At 37.9% G+C, this 18,275-nt stretch overlaps 4 protein-coding genes across 10 annotated transcripts in view; 3 read left to right on the forward strand and 1 right to left on the reverse strand.

The window, feature by feature from the left end:
* Window positions 1–414: 414 nt before the first annotated feature.
* LOC135172522 (dynein light chain roadblock-type 2) lies at window positions 415–1,364 on the forward strand. The gene is made up of 3 exons (XM_064138557.1): window positions 415–572; window positions 631–709; window positions 836–1,364. The coding sequence occupies exons 1-3, from the start codon at window positions 570–572 to the stop codon at window positions 1,045–1,047; spliced, it is 294 nt and encodes a 97-aa protein (XP_063994627.1). The 5' UTR covers window positions 415–569; the 3' UTR covers window positions 1,048–1,364.
* Window positions 1,365–1,425: 61 nt separating this feature from the next.
* On the reverse strand, window positions 1,426–4,690 carry LOC135172498 (XK-related protein 6). Its single transcript, XM_064138537.1, has 4 exons — window positions 3,763–4,690; window positions 2,846–3,170; window positions 2,355–2,510; window positions 1,426–2,207 (listed from the first exon to the last, which is right to left on the reverse strand). The coding sequence occupies exons 1-4, from the start codon at window positions 4,129–4,131 to the stop codon at window positions 1,693–1,695; spliced, it is 1,365 nt and encodes a 454-aa protein (XP_063994607.1). The 5' UTR covers window positions 4,132–4,690; the 3' UTR covers window positions 1,426–1,692.
* Window positions 4,680–6,633, forward strand: LOC135172519 (uncharacterized). The gene is made up of 4 exons (XM_064138552.1): window positions 4,680–4,968; window positions 5,193–5,345; window positions 5,741–5,918; window positions 6,144–6,633. Exons 1-4 carry the CDS (start codon window positions 4,761–4,763, stop codon window positions 6,427–6,429), a joined length of 825 nt encoding a protein of 274 aa, XP_063994622.1. The 5' UTR covers window positions 4,680–4,760; the 3' UTR covers window positions 6,430–6,633.
* A 119-nt stretch (window positions 6,634–6,752) lies between these two features.
* Chinmo (Chronologically inappropriate morphogenesis) overlaps window positions 6,753–18,275 on the forward strand; it is a 29,489-nt gene continuing 17,966 nt past the window's right edge. The window contains exons 1-2 of one of the 7 annotated variants that reach the window (XM_064138507.1): window positions 6,753–8,294; window positions 17,464–17,682. In XM_064138507.1, coding sequence (XP_063994577.1) covers window positions 17,562–17,682 — 121 coding nt within the window. In that variant the 5' untranslated portion in view covers window positions 6,753–8,294; window positions 17,464–17,561. Of the gene's footprint in view, window positions 8,295–11,957; window positions 12,707–13,895; window positions 14,058–17,181; window positions 17,318–17,463; window positions 17,683–18,275 lie in introns of those variants that run through there. The other 6 variants (XM_064138512.1, XM_064138509.1, XM_064138505.1 and 3 more) reach the window with 6 other exon arrangements.

Here is an 18,275-nt window from a genome sequence, read left to right on the forward strand (position 1 = left end):
GGACGAGTTTGAGAACTATAACATTTTTATTTTCAAAAAGCCAATTTTTCTATGGTATTTACCTAACGGACTTTAGAATAAAAAAAAATCAGTATTTCCGATAATGAATTATGTCTCCCACGTAAATTTCTTTTGATATTCGACTAATAAACAAAGATACTATTTATTTTTTAGGGCTCGAAATCATCTGGGACGTTCTGAAGACAATAATTTAATTACAAAAATAAAATTCCATTAAATTTGTTGTATCCAAAGTCTATCAATAAATTACTTCAATAAAATTTTTTTTTAATAGATATTTTTTCAATTTTTTCATAAATACAATGATTCTCAAAGATGGAACCAAATATCCAATCATTTGGCAATTTGTCACTGATCCGTTGCCATAGAGACAAATCACAGTGGGCCATATTTACATCGTACGTGAGTTGAACCGGACCGATACGGTCATCAGTTGAGCATTTGTCCCGTCCTCGTCGCTGTGAATGAATGCGTTCTTGAAGCTACTAACCTCACATTGAATTTCATACGTGTCATTGCCTTCATTCCATTATAATAAATCAATCGACATGGTGAGTAAATAGAATCGAATAAAATGAATATTCTAATGTCCCAAATGTTGTACGACAGGCTCAGGAAGTAGAAGAGACCATGAAACGGATTCAATCGCATAAGGGTGTTGTTGGCACGATCGTCGTCAATTCCGAAGGTTGGTGTCATAATAAACACTTATGATTTCGTGCATTTTTCGTTACAAAATGTAAAGTTTTCAGTTTGGGAGGAATTTACATGATTGAAATAATCCATTCTCCCCCATTCTATCCCTCAAAAATAGGTATTCCAATCAAATCAACTCTTGACAACACAACAACTGTTCAATATGCAGGTCTGATAAGCCAATTATCAGACAAAGCAAGATCAGTGGTTCGTGACTTGGATCCCACGAATGATCTGACCTTTCTTCGGATTCGAAGTAAGAAGCATGAGGTCATGGTAGCTCCAGACAAGGAATTCATTCTAATCGTCGTTCAGAATCCTGTCGACTGAGTCCTGCTGATTGTCATTATCTCCTAAAGAATGTTCACAAGTACGATAACATTTTTTTCCTATTATCGCCTAAATTGCAATAATTGTCGCATTAGTTCAATCTTCGATTTTTCTTAGGTTCGAAGAATAAATATTTAAAATCCAAAGTGTTTAACTCACTGTCAATAAATTCATAAAATCTTTGGAAATTCTACTGGTCTTATAAGTTTTTTTTTAAGTCTATGCTCTAACGAATGTGATGTGATTTATTCAAATGTAAGTAAAGTATGTAACACAGAAAATATTTATTACTGAAAGATAATAAATTATCACACTAATGTGTTTCATCTATTCATTCTCCACTTGAATTAATACATTTAACTATAAATGATTTCTCACATTCGTCCATACTTCGATCGAATCAATTGAAAATTTATATTTTCTGTACAAGAAGGGAAAAAAATTGCAGCCAATTACACATAGTCACTGGTTTATTCTGTCATTAGATATCAATCAATAATATTCTTCTATTAAATGCACATTTGTCGTATAAAAATATAAAAAGATCATAAAATCGTTGGGATGTTCAGTCATGGAGATACTCTGAGCAAGTGATCAATTAAGCAATTGATCTATGTAATACAGATGTATAAATATGCACCAATATTATACTGCGGGATTTCTGTTATTTTCGTCAGTGTGCTGATCAGTCTTATTGATCATATTTTTCATCGATGGATGAAACCCTTTGTAATAAATAATCATTATAAATATTCCAATGATAAATGGTACAATGCATGTGACTGGAACAAGCTCATGGTACCAGCGTATGATCGCAACATTATCCCTGAGGAAGATCCAACCCATGCTGGCTATCACATTCTCCAGGAAACAAAAGGAGTAGTAGATTATATGTTTCCAGTACGTTGGTCCATCAACTAGTTTAAAATAAGTGAAAATATGAACGAGACCAAATATTGCGGCGAGTAAATACGACTTGAGACTTTCAACGATTGTTGGACGGCTGTGGGGTGGTTTGTTACGGTCTCGACAAAATTCATGGAGACCTGAAGGCTTCAGGTTTATCCAAATGTTCATGAAGAGCCAATGAACACCCAAGGCAATGCCGGTGTAAAGAGGCATTATTGTCGCGGCTGCTGCTATAGCCACTACTCGAGATACTGAAATAACAACAGTTGGATTCAGTGGGGAATACAATTGTAAGTGGATATCAGTTGATAATTTTGTTTAGAGATTATGCACATTGAAAATAAAGGATTCATTGGCTGAAGGCTGACACAGCTAATGTGAAAAAATGTTTTTGTTACTTGTGATCAAGAAATGCCAGAAGAATTGCATCCAATTCCCGATGGCACTGATGTTCTCTTTGTCCTGTTGGGCTTTTCTTATGCTGCGATGATAACTAGACATCGCCCAACCCATGCCTGCTAGAGAGCTTGCAATACTGAGAGTTTGGTGAACAACTGAAAGAATATTTTTGTTCGTGTGTATTTCAAACATTAAGAAAATTTTCCTTTGATTTTCATGGAGTTCATTGTAAGGTATTGGTTGAGAGAATGTTTCTCTCCACACATTTATTATAATAATACTTTACTCATTGGAAAACAAATTGTTTTTGTAGTTTGTCATTCATTTTCACTACTATTCAAGAATGTTTGGGAGAACGCAGTCAAACAATCGTTTTTCTTAAATAGATAACAAGCATTACACAATATTGTATGATATTTTTGAAGATTTTTTGCATTCTCACCCATAGTTACCTGTGGAGACCCTTCAAGAACTGCATATCAATACTTACAATGTAAATTCACTTTGGGGGTGCTTTGATAATGCCTCATCATGATTGTCAGCTGCAAGGCTTGATGAGGAGCCGCCTCTAAGAAACATTCCAGTACTCTCATGAGTGCAATGTCTTGTTCCTCCTTCAGCATTTTGAGATAATATTTCTTCTGATTCGATTGATCCCCGTTTTTTCTGGCACGATACGATTTAAAAGCGTATGCCAGATTATCTAAATGACGAAGTACAGGTGCCAATTGGAATATGAGGATGAAAGGCCATAGTAGAAAACATCGCACCAATTCACTGTAATTGCATTTGTCTTTCTCAGATACTTGATTAGTCTGAAAGTGGAATCCAAGATTTGATCAATTAATACGAGATATGTCACTTAGTACTGTTTTAAGTCAAAAGTAAATTGATTAACTGAACTTGGTCTAGTCTTGTTAGAACATAAAGGACTGCAGTTTGCACTTAACGAATCCAGTGTTAAAATTTTTGGAATCTCAAAAATCAAAAACGGCAGACCCTCACTCCCAGGAAAATTGATCAGAAACTTTCAACGATGAGAGGAACTTGCAAAATTAGCCCTCCTTTTTTGTTTCACTTCCATCTTCGGACTGAACTGTCAAAAAAATTGGAAAAAATACTGGAGATAGTCTTTCAAGCTTCCTAATCGTTGAAAATATTGCTATCAAGTTTCCAGCAGGTCAGGGTCAGTCCTTTAATGATTTCGTATGTAATAACATTTGATTATGTACTATAATATTTTCGTCACCGGAATTGTATAAGAGAAATTCATTTTTTACTGTATAAAAATGCATACAAAACATAGAATATATATATATGGGCTGCATACATATGCATAGATGTTTTTTCTCATTAAAAATTCAATCAACTATCACAATTAAAAATGAAAATCATGAGTGTATTCACCTGACGATCCTGTGCTGACATCTGAATACTTATCATAATGTTTACTAACGATGGAGTGAGTATAAATATGCAGGTCCAAATGAGATTATCATACTGTTCAGCCATCAAATAAGATGTAGCTAAATTCAGATCCATACCGCAATCCACAAGATGCATGACAATTGAGAAAACGATCCAAAAAAGGTCACAGAGACTGACGAGTGCTCTGCTGCTGGGAATATCTCCAGCATCGAAATCAAGGTCTGTGACTGGGAATACAGCATCCAGGACGCTTAAGCCAACGTTACCGTTTACCCCTGGTCGTTCATGCTGCTCCAGGGGAAGAGGATCCAGAGGCAGTCTTTCCGGCTCCTGATTTTCCGTCGACATTTTGTCCTGGAGATCCTACTGCTACGATTTTTTACTATCTCAGGAAAAATAACATGAAAAGAGAAACTAAACGAAAAAAACTCTCGCACTGACACTGAGGTTTACATTTGAGAGGGACCGCTTCTTTGTTTATGTCATGTCACTTCACGACCCGCAAATGTGTAACACCTATAGATAGACACATGCACAGTTAGCAATCAAATTCTCAATTTTCAGATAGAGCTAATGCCAATCGTTTGGAAATATTTGAAATAGTTCAGGAGTGAAATTTTGTAGTTTGAGAACTAATAGTTTATTCATAATTAAATACCCTTTTACATGACGGACAGTTGCAGGAATTTTTCAGAAATAAATTCGTGACAGGATTGGTGAAGGGCTGTCACGAGGATTATTACCCTGATAATTCGGTGAAATATTTTCTACCAGTTGATTTACAATTTCATCATTTAGAAGTAAATTCCCAGGGTTCTCTTACTCGTCTTTTGAATGTGGGAGCCATTTTTCCAGATGTCTCCACTGACGTCACGTGACCCGATAGACCCATCTATCGTTCACATGGTCATAGGCCACTCATCGGAGTCAGTTTTAGGTGATCGAGTAGGGAAAAGTATTTGATTAAAACATAAAAAATGAACGTCATCACCAAATCGTCGAACATCGCCTCGTTGACAAGGGCAACAGCAACAGTTGTATCGAATGGGTCATTGCCGGTGGCAGGGTCCAGCAAGACCACCAAGACGAAAATTGCAACTCCACCGACGATCACTCGCTCAACAAGCTACAGTATCGCTCAAGACCTTTTTGACGGACCGATTCGTATGAGCTCGGGACCAGCAGGTTTGTTCAATCCTCACTTTTATATTGAATGAATATATTCTGGTAATCGTTTAATTCATTGTTCTGTCAAAGGACATCTGCATTACACGTAATTGATACGTCTCTTCACGGTTTATGTAACGAGTTGTTCGATGAAAATATGTCTTATGAACGGAGTTGCCTATGTTATCGACGATTTCATGGATTGGGTCATGATGTGCAATAATGCGGTTTTTCATTTACAGTGAGCACTCAAGTTGTCCAAAAACGTCTGGCGCATACTGACATTCAGGTTCCAAATTTCGATGCTTATCGAAAAGACTTCCTAAAGGATCCCACGATTAAGACGAACAAACATGTGCCGGAAAGATCCAACTTTGGATATCTCGTTGCTGGAAGTGAGTTTTTGATTATTTGACATGGCCTCATGACTTTCATTTAACGAATAAGTACAATTCAATGGAAAAAGAACGACTTACAAAGCTTGAAAGAAGAGTGAGTCATGACTGTCAGAATATTTGAAGGTTTTCGAGTCAAATTTCTCTAGTGTTAAATTCTTCAACTGGCAAACTGTCAATTTTTACTGTTCTATCAGTCCATTAAGTGGTTTATACTATTTTAGTTTACACACCGTTGGATTTTGGATACGGTTGGACACTTGCGTCCATCAAATTTTATTTATACTTGTAAATTTGCTGTCTATCTATCATTCGATTTACAACTGTAGGTGGGACGTTAAATGACTGTGATCATTTTGAAATAAAAACTAAATGATTATTCTTATTTACAATAGCCACGGGACTAGGAGCAGCTTATGGCGCTAAAGCGTTTGTTGTTGATCTTGTCAGCTCAATGGCAGCATCGTCTGATGTACTCGCCAGTGCCAAGATCGAAATCAAACTTAACAGTATACCTGAAGGAAAGAGTATGGTGTTCAAGTGGCAAGGAAAGCCTCTCTTCGTCCGTCACAGGTATAATTTTTCGTGACATTTCAGGTCTCTTTATCCTAACTTACTTGTCTACTTTATCAATTTAATGATTTAATTCTCAGCGTGAAGATGAAACTTTCATTTAAGTGGAATAGAGTCATATCAAGACTGAACTTTCTCGTTGTACTGGACATGTTAAAATTTCCTATAAGAGTAGAACTACATTGACATACAATAATAGTAATTATTGAAATCAAATGCTTTTAGGGGCGCACAGGAGATTGAAACGGAATCACAAGTTGATCTCTCAACCCTTCGTGACCCTCAGGCCGACAGCGATCGTGTTAAGCGTCCCGAATGGTTGATCGTTCTTGGAATCTGCACACACTTGGGTTGTGTACCAATAGCCAATGCTGGAGACTTCGGGGGTTATTACTGTCCATGCCATGGCTCTCACTACGATGCCAGTGGACGTATTCGAAAAGGGCCAGCTCCCCTAAATCTCGAGGTGCCTACATACGAATTCGTCGATGATATAGCTATCGTTGGTTAATCCAAAGGATATTCCATAGTAGTAGTACGTTGACATCATGGATTGACTACTATAAATGCTGTCTCGCAAGTGAATGATGGCTTTGATATTTCTTTCAATTTTAATCGATTTCTGTGTTAAATTTGTGGATTGATACAGCTGAAGATGTACAGTATACCATATTATAGAATGAAATACATAAGAAAATCCTGAGTGAAAAATGAAGATCATCTTTTTCATTCCATAATTAACTTTTTCACGTCTGGTCACAAGGAAAATTGAATGCAACTTTGTAGTGTTCCCAGAGATGATAGGAGAGATTGCTGACACTTCTGGAACAGCGTCAACCGCAAAATTGCGCAGCGGTGACGCATGAACGTGCCTGCTAGTAACACATTACCACGGAGAAGGTGGCTAACTGGGCTGTGTGGTTTTTTACCCTAGAGGGTCTAGGAGCTGAGAAAAATGTGAAAAACGTAAACTGGCTTTTACAATACTGCGAGAGACCTTAGAAAAATCACAAATCGCCTCAGGAATTGAATGTCGTTCGACTTATAGCGCTATTTATATTATTTCCCGGGATATCCACGAAAATCTGTGGGATCCCAAATTCGGATCCTTATTGCTGTAGAAGGGCCAGAAGCCGAGAAAAATGCGAAAAACGTAAAAATGGATTTAAAATATTCCGGGAGCCTTAGAAAAATCGCCTGCCACGAATTGAATCCCACGTACTTTATGGTAATTTCTTACCGACAGGCACGTCCACTATCGCAGATCATGCGCCACCGCTATGAAATTTTACGATTAAAGCCGCTCCTTAGCGTCAACCATTCCCCCCATAATCTCAGGAGTACCCACATTCATCAGTATTATATTACACCCAATTATTACAAATTCAATCATAATTCTGCGAAGAAAACGAAAAAACAATGACTCATAGTAATTCATGGATTTTCCGGCCTTTCCATTGTATTTATTAATTACCCAGAATGACCGTACACGTTGAGATATTAAATCTTTAGAAAATTTGGACGTAGTCGTTTCGACTTGCTAAAAAAGAAAAAGCTAGAAGACAAATCTGAGAACCCATTAATTCCTTTCTCCCCGTAAATTAAACAATACAATGCCACTTGTTAAATAATAGATAACGAACGCCGACCGGGAACATCATCGGGAAAAATAATATTATGTAACAATAATTAAACATAATAGAAATTCACCGGGCTCACGAGAGAAAAGTGAGAATTCCTTCGGCATGAATCAATGGGTGCGTGCAGTCAAAATGTACTTCACCCTCTTCCCACCACGTGACGCCACTGCAGTCTATAAAGTAGCCAAAAATTTTCGGTTTTGCGCGGTGACAGGGTGCTCTGGTTTTTTTCTACTCAACTCTCAATAACTTCGACTTCATTATTGCTACTGGTGATGTACAAATGTGACAACGTGACTCTTGAAGTATCGAGAAGCAATGGGAGATTATTATTACGAGTTTGTTTGATGTAGTCGTTGAGCCGTATCAAACAATCCACGTGTTTTCCGTGGCGTTCATCCCCTGAAAAAAGCCGGCTCGAACTGTCTCCGATATCTGTGATTGAAGTTGTGAAGCCGATTCATTGCGATTCCGAGGGAATGATCATGTGACGGGAGAATTATTCATCGAGAAACTGTTGATCACGATGGGGAGTTGTGTTGAGGGCAAATTGCCGTGACTGACAAGTGATATTTGACATTCATCACTCTATTTTTTTTATGAACAATATTTACTCGAAAGGGGGATCATTGCTGAGTAACATCCTGCAGATGAGAATCCCTTAAGGACAACGCTAGGATACGAGATTTTGGCGAAGGGTACGCAGAACATGCTGGCTTGTACTATGTAATTTCACGTGAGTTTTAACTCTAATTTATCGACATAAACAGGGGCCCAGTCGTCGGGGAAATCTGAAAAATTGGGAATTGTCAAGGGATTTGGTTACACCGGTAATCCCGGGCCAAAGACAGGGAATCACAGAGAATTAATGGAATTAAACAAATTCGCAACATTTTTTTTTCAAATGCCAGAGGGTGAAGAAAATGGACAGTTTCCATTGTTTAAATATAGATTTTGGCTAATTTGTTTGGAAAAACTAAAGAAAAATTAGACCACGTTTTGGCACGAACCCGGCTGATTTTACTCTATTTGAAAGAAAAAATAAATTATTTCATCTTATTAACATTTCAATCAGTCATTAAGGTGTCAAAAAAGTAGAAGGTGGCCATTTTATAGAACTGACCACTACCAAAATTTTTGGAAATTCTTCTGTTCACAAAAAACAATTCTGAAATTTGATTTCTAATTTACTGAAAAGATTAGGGGTCTCTCGTTAAAATCTTCCCTAATTTTGACTTCAACTGGCCCTTACCCAATGGAAAATGCACCGCAGGAGATTTATGGAGGTCGAAGGGATAATGATTTTTTCATGAATTGAATGTGTATAAATACTCCAAAACCGCTCAATATATCGATTTGCCAGGAATTGATTGCGATGGTTTAAGATGATAAATACGAACTTCCTCTGATCAGAATGTTGTTATTATATTGGATTTACCGACGAGCTGCATTTTATTTTGAAAACAGTCACTGGAGAGGTTGAGGAACAAGGGATTATTTTTGCTCGATATTAGTGGGGCTATTCATCCGTATTTATTATGGTTTGGTGGTCGCATTATTTCTCTCGTTGCGTTCCGTCACTGCTCGTTTGAATGCGTTGAATGATAAAAACCAGCTTAATATATATCTATTACCATTTCACAGAATTTTCGATAAATACCTATCACCAAATCTTTGCAATCTATAATATCCCTTCGTCCTTAATTATTCCTCGAGATGGCGAGAAATATTAAAGAAAAATTACATCTTTTCCATAATTGTGGAACGGAATACAATTGCCAGGAATTTTACGAAACTTTAACGGAATTTTTCCTGAAAGTTTCGTAATTTTTAGCTAAATCGACGGTGAAAAATTATACTGATACTGTCGCGTTAAATTTCGCAGTCAATTCCGTAATCGGGGAGTGAACTGCGCGTTCAGTAATTTTTACGGAATATTTCTCGTCGTGTGGCTTTAGAAATGACGATGTTGTCCAGGAATATGTACATAACAAATCGGAAAATATAAAATCGATCCTGGATGTTGGCTGGTTATCAACAAATATATGTGAATCTTATGTGCAGTAGAAACCCTAAAACATTATTACATAACCAATTTAACTACTTTAAAAATGTTCATACTATTCCATCGGAATGGATGGCCTTGAATTTTCCCAGCCCCAGCCAGTTGTGCTTTGCGAGAAACATGAATGGAATTGCATTTCACAGATAAAAGCTTGACCAATGACGACATTAAGGTATTTTCAAACAACAGGTGTACATGACAATAGTCACCGCAATTCATAACATTTACATTCAGCCCTTCAAATTATATCAGCCACAGCTAATCTTAAGATTAGTCCTGCTTTGGAGTTATTTGGACATCTCCAGGTGCCCCTCACTATACCTATTCATGCATTGTTAATGGTTAAATAGAATGATAAATAAAATTATACCTGCCAAACAGTCACATAATCCTACGCTAAAGTTCGACATTGAATTGAACTTACAAAAAAATTTTCCAATAATTATGGCATAAATACATCAAGAAAATCGATACTAAATGCACTGAATAGTAATCGCGCTCCGTCTTTTCTATAGAACTTTCACATTAAAAAAATCGTGAAATATTCGAAAATCACATAAACAAATGAAATGTTCATGTTTATTATTGAAGACTCAATTTTTCTGAATTTCTAATTTAAAGAACCTTTAGACAGACTCTCAATTACTACAAAAAATCCATAAATTCTAAATATAATTGACCTATAATTAGTAATTCACCCTGGAAGCCCTCTATATTCCGATTTTCCACTCTTCATAACAGAATCCATCAATGATTCGACCTTGAATCGGCTGTAAATTTCCACCATTCACGTTTCAAGTGCAATTCCCTAATTTCCCGACAATTTTCAACTTCGCATGATTGAAAAATATTCGAACACCTTTAGATTCGCAAAAAAAATATTGGGAGGAAATATATAAATCAAATATTTCCAATTTCATATTCCCACTGCCCCCACCCCACATCCCTCCCCTGATATACCAACCCACCCTATTTCTCATGACTCGTTATTTCGCGAAATTGCCGAAACTCCGCAACAGTCAGATGAATACGTGGACAGAGCGCAACGGATCGAAGTATAAAATGCATGCGCGCGCGCACGCACTAACACACAGTGCACACAAAGTGCGTAAATTCAAGACAGTGTACTATTGTGGTACGTATAAAGGCCCCTCTCGACTACCGGTGAATCAATAGATGCGCCTTGCATCTTCACCACCCTCCTCCCTCCCTCCTCTCCTCCGCCCCCCCTTGTTCTGTTCTGTCTGTTCCCTCTCCCTTCGTGATTTTTGCATTGTTTAAGTCTAGGGTTAGAATTACGACTCTCCACCGTCTGCAGGGATAATGAATATTTTGATCATTGACAACTGTCATTCCCCATTGTCATTAGCCATCTGGGGGATTTACAGTTGCAATTCATGATTTTTTAGTTGCAATTGAAGGTTGAAAGGTCGCGCAAAAATACCTGAAGTCGACTATATTTCATGGAAAATATTGGTAGACAGGTGAAAGTGAGTTGATTGTGTAGGAGAACGTTAATGATTAGTTCCTCCGAGGTCGGGGGCTGTTGCCGGGTGCACGTTCTTCCAAGTTCCATCTACCATCTCCCTTACGTATACTTTCCCTTTCCCTCTTTTTTTTTTTTCGCTATGTGTGCCGGATCATCGAGATTTTTTGTCTCACTTTGATGTGAACGTTGGCCAGCAGTTGCCAAAATAACTCGGCTTCTCTCCTTGTCACTCGCGCATCTTCGTGAACCTATGAAATTTCGGAAAGCCTTACCCACGGAGAAGTGCCGCTGGCGTACGGTATATGCGCAAAAGGGGCGCCAGGGGTTGTAAGGTTTTTTTTTTTATTTCTACTCCTGTTTGACGATCAGGGCCGTATCAAAGCACCTCACAGCTGATAGTAAATATCGAAATTTCATTTTTGGGAGGGATGTACAATGCTGGGTGATTTTTTTGCCGATCTTTCAGCTGTCACGATGGGAATTGGCATCCTACGTCATTCGAGAGCTTTTCAGGGGTGAAGGGGAGTTTTTCGCGATTTTAGGAGGGGTTGGGAGCGTCTGATCAATAAACGAAAGTGAATCTGAAGTGGAAGCTTCAAAAAAAATGGGAGAATTTCGGTTTTGAATTGAATGAGAGAGTCTGAATGAATTCACCATGTCTTCTGGTTTCTCCGGGAGCATATCCGTTTTATGAGGCCATAAAAAGTCTGATAAATGAATGAGTATGAAGTTGAAGTGTGAGCTTCAATCAATGGAAGAATCCCGTTTACAAATCGGTAGGAAACGCCTCGACGAATAACCCCAGATGCCCGTAGATTTGTTTTAAAGTCCTGATCAATAAGTGAAGGTGAAGTTCAAGTGTGGACTTCACACTCGATGAGAACTTGATGATAATATCTCGATTAGAGATGACATGAGAATGAATCAATGATTCTGCTTCTAATGTGGATCGGAAATTGAGTAATTTTTACTTGTATTGTTTGGTTTGATTAGTCTCGCGCCAAACAATTAATTTTTTGGCACTCGATGGAAGCCATTAAATTCTACCCCTGGATGAGAAATTTAACGATAAAATGGAAGATTGGAGTGAAGATGAAAATGTCTGAATGACGTAGTACAGCCTGCAACGGGATAATCGGTGAAAGTCAACTCATATACATATATGTTGTAGAGAAAGTAATGGCCGTGACTCGGTGTGTATAGGAAAGTTGCTAGGGGTTGCGTTGGTGAAGGCCGATTGTGATGATGGCGCGGTCGTGGTAGCTGGGTGGATGGCGACCGGCGACAGAGCGACGGGCCCTCTGCTTGTGTAGCTCAGTAGTAGAGAGTGGTTAAACCCCGGGGGCGATGGGGTGGCAGCAGTAACCTTGCAACCCTCTTCGTGTGCGAATGAAGGAAGGGGAAACGCCAGGAATCCCGGGAAGAGGGGAAAAAGAGAAGTTTTAGGCAGGGGTAATAAGAGCGGGCGGGGGTGCAAGCACGACATATCAGTAACGGGCGTGACGTAGGCTGAGGAGGATGTACGCCCATGTTAGTGAAAGCTCCAGAAACCAACAATCAACTCTGGGGAATCCATGGTGGTTTCATTCGTCAGGTATTTTTATTTACGTTATCTCTTTATGTCGGGGTAATGACTTCATTACTTGGTGGTAATTAAAAAAAATTATTTAATGGGAATGTTAAATGCGATTCAGAGGCTCGAAGATAGGTGATATTAATTGTTTTAGAGATAATATATAGAGTGGTGGGTTTTTATTTTTAGGATAGTGACACTGAGTTCCAGTTTGATGGAATAAACATTTCACTGATAATGAAAATTGACGAGTACGTATTTGTCTCAATTTTTCCCGAATTTTTAATCATTTTTGGAGGGATAATTGAACTGAATTTTTCATTTTCAATTACGACATTTCTTGAAATGCCGACAACTCGAATTCTAATTCGAAGAATATCTTTAAAAATTTCAATGGGTAGTATAATTTTCTTGATACATTTGTTAATTAATGTAGTTAATATTTCGTGGTTGACATACTTCCCAGTATAGGAGTAATATAATAATGTTTAATGACAAAATAATGGAACTGAAAATTGGAATAATGAAATGGGCAAGAAATCGTTCACAAGGAAGATTATCATTTGGTAAAAAATAAAATTCCACTTAGTGGTGGCAGAATATTTACGATTTGGCAGCTTCGCCATTTAGTTTTTCCATGCATGACCTCACTACTCAACGTCCGAGGTGATCATTAATTATTCCCGCACGTGTATTTGTTAATGGCACCGCAAGCTAAATTATAATAATATTCCACGAAGAGCTATGGCCTTATCAACGGCAAGTTGAAGTTAGCTAAATATTCGTCAGTGGAGAATGTTAATTTAGGGGATTTAGAGGATTAATTGTTGAAGAATTAACCGCATGTGAATTGTGTGGGCCGTTTGCGAGCCGTTGATTATTAATTAACTATTAATTCCCGTGAAAATATTCAGCCACAGGAATTTTTAGTCCCACTCCTCGCTATTACAATGACATTTTTAGGGACCAATGGTGTCCCCTTTCACGCTGCACTACACCTCCTGGGTATGCCTGTTCAACGATGACGTGCGCTAGATTTAATTCTCCTTTTGGCGCCACATACTTTGTCCGTGTCCACGTGCTTTCTATCTAGTTCTAGTATTAAACTCTCACTCGCTGGCTGAGGGCCCCGCGGTTCACTTGAAGCGCGTCGTCAGTGTCCTCATCGAGTTTTATTTTCAAAAAGATATACCGTTCGCGTTGAATATTCTCTCTCATCGAGGTGGAGAATCCAGTGTTGTGGGAAAGTGAGCTCAATGCAGGAATTGAAATCTCCAGATTGACATGCCAAGTGCTCTCTGCAGTTATTCGTATTATTTTCACATCGACCAATTGATAGAAGTTGATTGAATATCGGTGGTCATTATTTCACGTGAGTTGGAATGTTTTTTACTGATGAAAATTCAACCGTTTACAAATTCAACCGTTTCATATGATTTTTTTAAACAAAGAAAAATTATTCAAGAGGGCGTTCTTGAGGGTCATATCGTCATTTTTACGTGTCACGTGTCGCTTGGTAGGCACGTGTGATCGACAGGCGCATGTATCGATAGGAAAACACCTGTCGAGAATTACAGTATCGGCTCTTATTCTTTTCTCTGGTGCTGATAATTTTCGATGTTCTTTCAGTCCATTTTTTTTTATTAACGATACTCACACCCTTTGTCTCAGCGATTTTGGAGAATTTATTGATTTCTGGAAAATGTGCAGTGGGTCGTTACTCAATTTTTTGGGAAACCGTGGAATTCTGGGAATAATTTTTACGTATATAGTTTTGTAGTTGACGCTGGGTTAATCAATGGGAGTCGACGGTGTGTGGTAATTCGAACAGTCATTGATTTCACAAGTGTAGTTTATGGGAATAGTTTTCAATGGAGATGTCCAGTCGATTTCAATGGAATTTCAGGAAATTTCGACATTTGAAAATCAGTATTTTTGAACTGAAGGAATGGAAACTAAATTATTATTGGATTCTTTCAGGAAAATAGAGAATTAGAAAAATTCAGGAAAACCATTTTTAGATTGAGCAGAATTGTCTAGGGATTATTCATATTTTTAGTGCAATTGCAATAACAATTTTGTGGTTTTCTTCCCCCTTACATTGAATTCAACGTGAACGTGACTAGCAATTCGATTCTGAAATTTAAATTTTCTTCTGACAATGTATGTCCATTCTGAGGAGCCTCCAGTGTGAATATACCCATCATCGCTGGCTTCATTACATTTATTTAAAAAATCTCAGAGAGCATTTTTTTTTGTGTGTGCATTCACTGGAAGGAATTCAAAGGCATGGCCATGAGAAAAATTTACGATATTGTTCGCTTCTGAATGGAAAATGTTCTACTGAAGGGCCGAATTATTTCCCTTCAACAATCGAAATTCATCAACTCGTTTTACTACTCAAGATCATTCTAAATCTGTTAAATTTGAATTTTGTACGACGGACGAATACTTTCTGAGTATTTACAAAACCGTTGGATTGTTTTACCTCGTATTAATATGCATGAAAGTATTACACAGCTTTTTTGAGATTAAAAAATCCACATTCACGTGCATGATATTTGGATAAAAATGATTTTGAAGATGTGCATTACTGCTGGCCTCCTTATGGTTATTTAAAAATCACAATTTTTTGTCTGCATTCAGGCAAAGTCAGTCGCTTCTCTCTTACAGAACAACTTTCGACACTAGACCGAAAAGTTCTCACTTTTCTCTCGCTTATCACGACGTAAAGTACGAATTTCCCGTGTCAGGTGTGCGAAAATGGGATCGGAAGTTATATATTTCCCAGTCGAGGCACATGTTATTTTTTAAATTTTTATCAAGAAAAATATATATTCAAGCCTTTAATTTTGGAATAATCTCAATATTGAAAATGTACGTTAGTGTCAACTTCATTACGTTTATTAGAAAATATCTCAAGTTTTTTTTTGTGCGCATTCATCGAAAGGAATTCAAAAGGTTGACCATGAGAAAAATTTGAGATATTGTTCGCTTCTGAACGAAAATCTACCGCTAGAGGATTATTCGAATGAACTCGCTCTGCACTTCAAGATTATGATAATATTTGTTTCTCCCGACGATTTCACCAGAATTATATAAAAATTGTAAATAAACTTGAATTATCGTCATCAACGAGAGTTCTACAATTTTGGAACACTCATGATATCGTCAATTTGGTTTTCCTCGTGTTAATATTTATGAAAGTATTACAGCTCTGGGAAAATGAAAAAAAAACACATATATTCACGTATATGGATTTGTGCGGATAGAAACAGAAAAAAAAAAAACGCGCGTGCGTGCAAGAGCGTGTGTGATGCAGTCACATTGAACGCATGTGCGTGGTTGTAGTCGGTACTTTGTGTGCGTAAATTGAAGCCGCGCGTGCGGCCCCGCAGTGACCTTGAATCCTCCTACCATCAAAAATCCCCAACTCCCACCTTAATTCCCCTTCTAGTACTGCTTCATTCTCCCACTACAACGGTATAACCGCTAGATATATTTGTTTCGCAACATTATTTTGAATGAAGATGAAAATATTAAATATATTTTGCTATCGGACTATTCGTTATTCAATTTCGTATCAATTAGATTTGTACTATCGAGCTGTATGAATTATATAATCCATGTGTTTTTTTGTTTTTCTATTCGAACTATAGATAAATCGCGAAATGTGAGACTCCTTCTACCTCCGAATTTCCGAGAATTATTTACCGCTAACGTTTCACAGATGATTGACCTCTCACGGGGGACTATTCGTGCATTTCAATTATTCAAGTATTTGATAAAAAAAACTTTTTTCTAATTTCATCGCCTCATTTATTTTCCATGCAGATAAAATGTTCATTAGATTCCGCTCGAAATAGTTTTTATTTCTTTCTTTTATCCAAAAAAAATGTATTATCAGTCTGAATGCGATGATAACATTGCCTCACTGTGACATCGTGATCTGAATTCCCACCGAAAGAAAACCTTTTGTCACCCAGAATGAAGATTCAAATCGATGGGAATTATTTTCCAAGCGAGTTTGTGCTGACTTCCGGGTACCACCTGCACGGTTTGTCCCACTTCTCCACCTCCTCCTCCTTCTCCTCCCACCCTCCCTCGCCCTGTTCTCCCAATTCTAAACTTGATCAAGTGATTGCATAGAAACTATTTGAATTTTGTGCACTCGATAGCTGTACGATTACCGAAGTACGATGGAGAAACTGAAGCCGAGTAATTTTATTAATTTTTCGGTTATAATCGTCAGAGTTATTTTATCCGAAATATTCGTTGGTTATACTGAAAATATTATCTACCTACCTCCATCCTCAAACTCTAGCCTTGTTTATTTCGCCACTTGTCGTTGACTCTATCGAATGCGTCGTCGCTTGCGCTAGCCCAATACATCCGCAGTTTTGCGCTCATCTACCTAAATATACACGTATATTACGACATATTCGTGAGAGTAGTAGTGGGATAGGCGCGTGGGGCTCTTACTCATTCGTGTATGAGAGCGCAGTGCTTAGACAAACTGCCTCGTGTGTGCTAGAACCGTCCGCTGTGGTAAAAATTGTTCGCATTTTGAGGATTTTAATGCCCCATTCAATACGGAAAACGTTAAAATTTAATGTAAATACTGTTGATTCAGTGAGTAATTTAGTAAAGTGATATTATCTACATGTTTTGAAAATAATTAGACGTGAAACAATCACTGGAATTTCATCCGAATAATTTTTTGAGAGTTTAAATTGCTGGTATCGCCATTAGAATAGCCATACGATTTTTTTTTTTAGCTGGAGTAGTTGGGCACACGTGCGATCATCAACGAAAGCCACCGGTGGAAGGTGACAGTGAGAGGGGTGGAGAGGGGGCAATCACCAAAGGCAGCATCATGGACTCTCATCAACAACAGTTTTGCCTCAAGTGGAACAGTTTTGGCAGTAATTTGGCAACAGCATTCTCCAATCTTTTTAAAAGTGAAAGCCTCACTGATGTCACACTCTTCTGCGAAGGTGAGTTTGTTCATTGATTATTATTTTTTTCTCTTTTACCGAAGTTTCATCGCTGATATCATCCACCGTTAGAAAACAAAATTGGAATTGCTGGGAGGCATGATAAAACTTCAGAGGACAAAGCTCATGTATAATTTCTTCATCTTTTAATTTTAGCACTTTCAACATCGAGATTAAACGAATAGTTTTCCTAGAGTGCGATAATTTTGTCGTAGAGCTTAGAAAAAAAAATGTCATTGTTGAAATTTCATGTCATTCGCATGAAAAATTTGTAGTTTTATTCCCATCTTTTTTTTCACGATTTTTCATCAGAAAAAATTGAATGAACGATTTTGCAATAGCCCATTCGCCATTATTTCGCAGTATTTGATGCTATGTATAGAACTTGCGAAGTAGGTGTGTCGCGAAAATGCATCAGACTGGTTGGTTGTTCACTCCACCGACACAACCAATGGCATCAAGTGCGGTTTGCGGCGGGCGCAGGCCTCTCTGCACACGAGCTGACACTGCATCGTGTGCAGTGGGAGCACTGGCTCATCGCGAATACCATGATATTGGCACAGATATATCGTATGTCGAAGGAAACGCCTTCT

Source organism: Diachasmimorpha longicaudata, chromosome 2 (assembly GCF_034640455.1).
Source record: "Diachasmimorpha longicaudata isolate KC_UGA_2023 chromosome 2, iyDiaLong2, whole genome shotgun sequence".
Taxonomy (NCBI): Eukaryota; Metazoa; Arthropoda; class Insecta; order Hymenoptera; family Braconidae; genus Diachasmimorpha; species Diachasmimorpha longicaudata.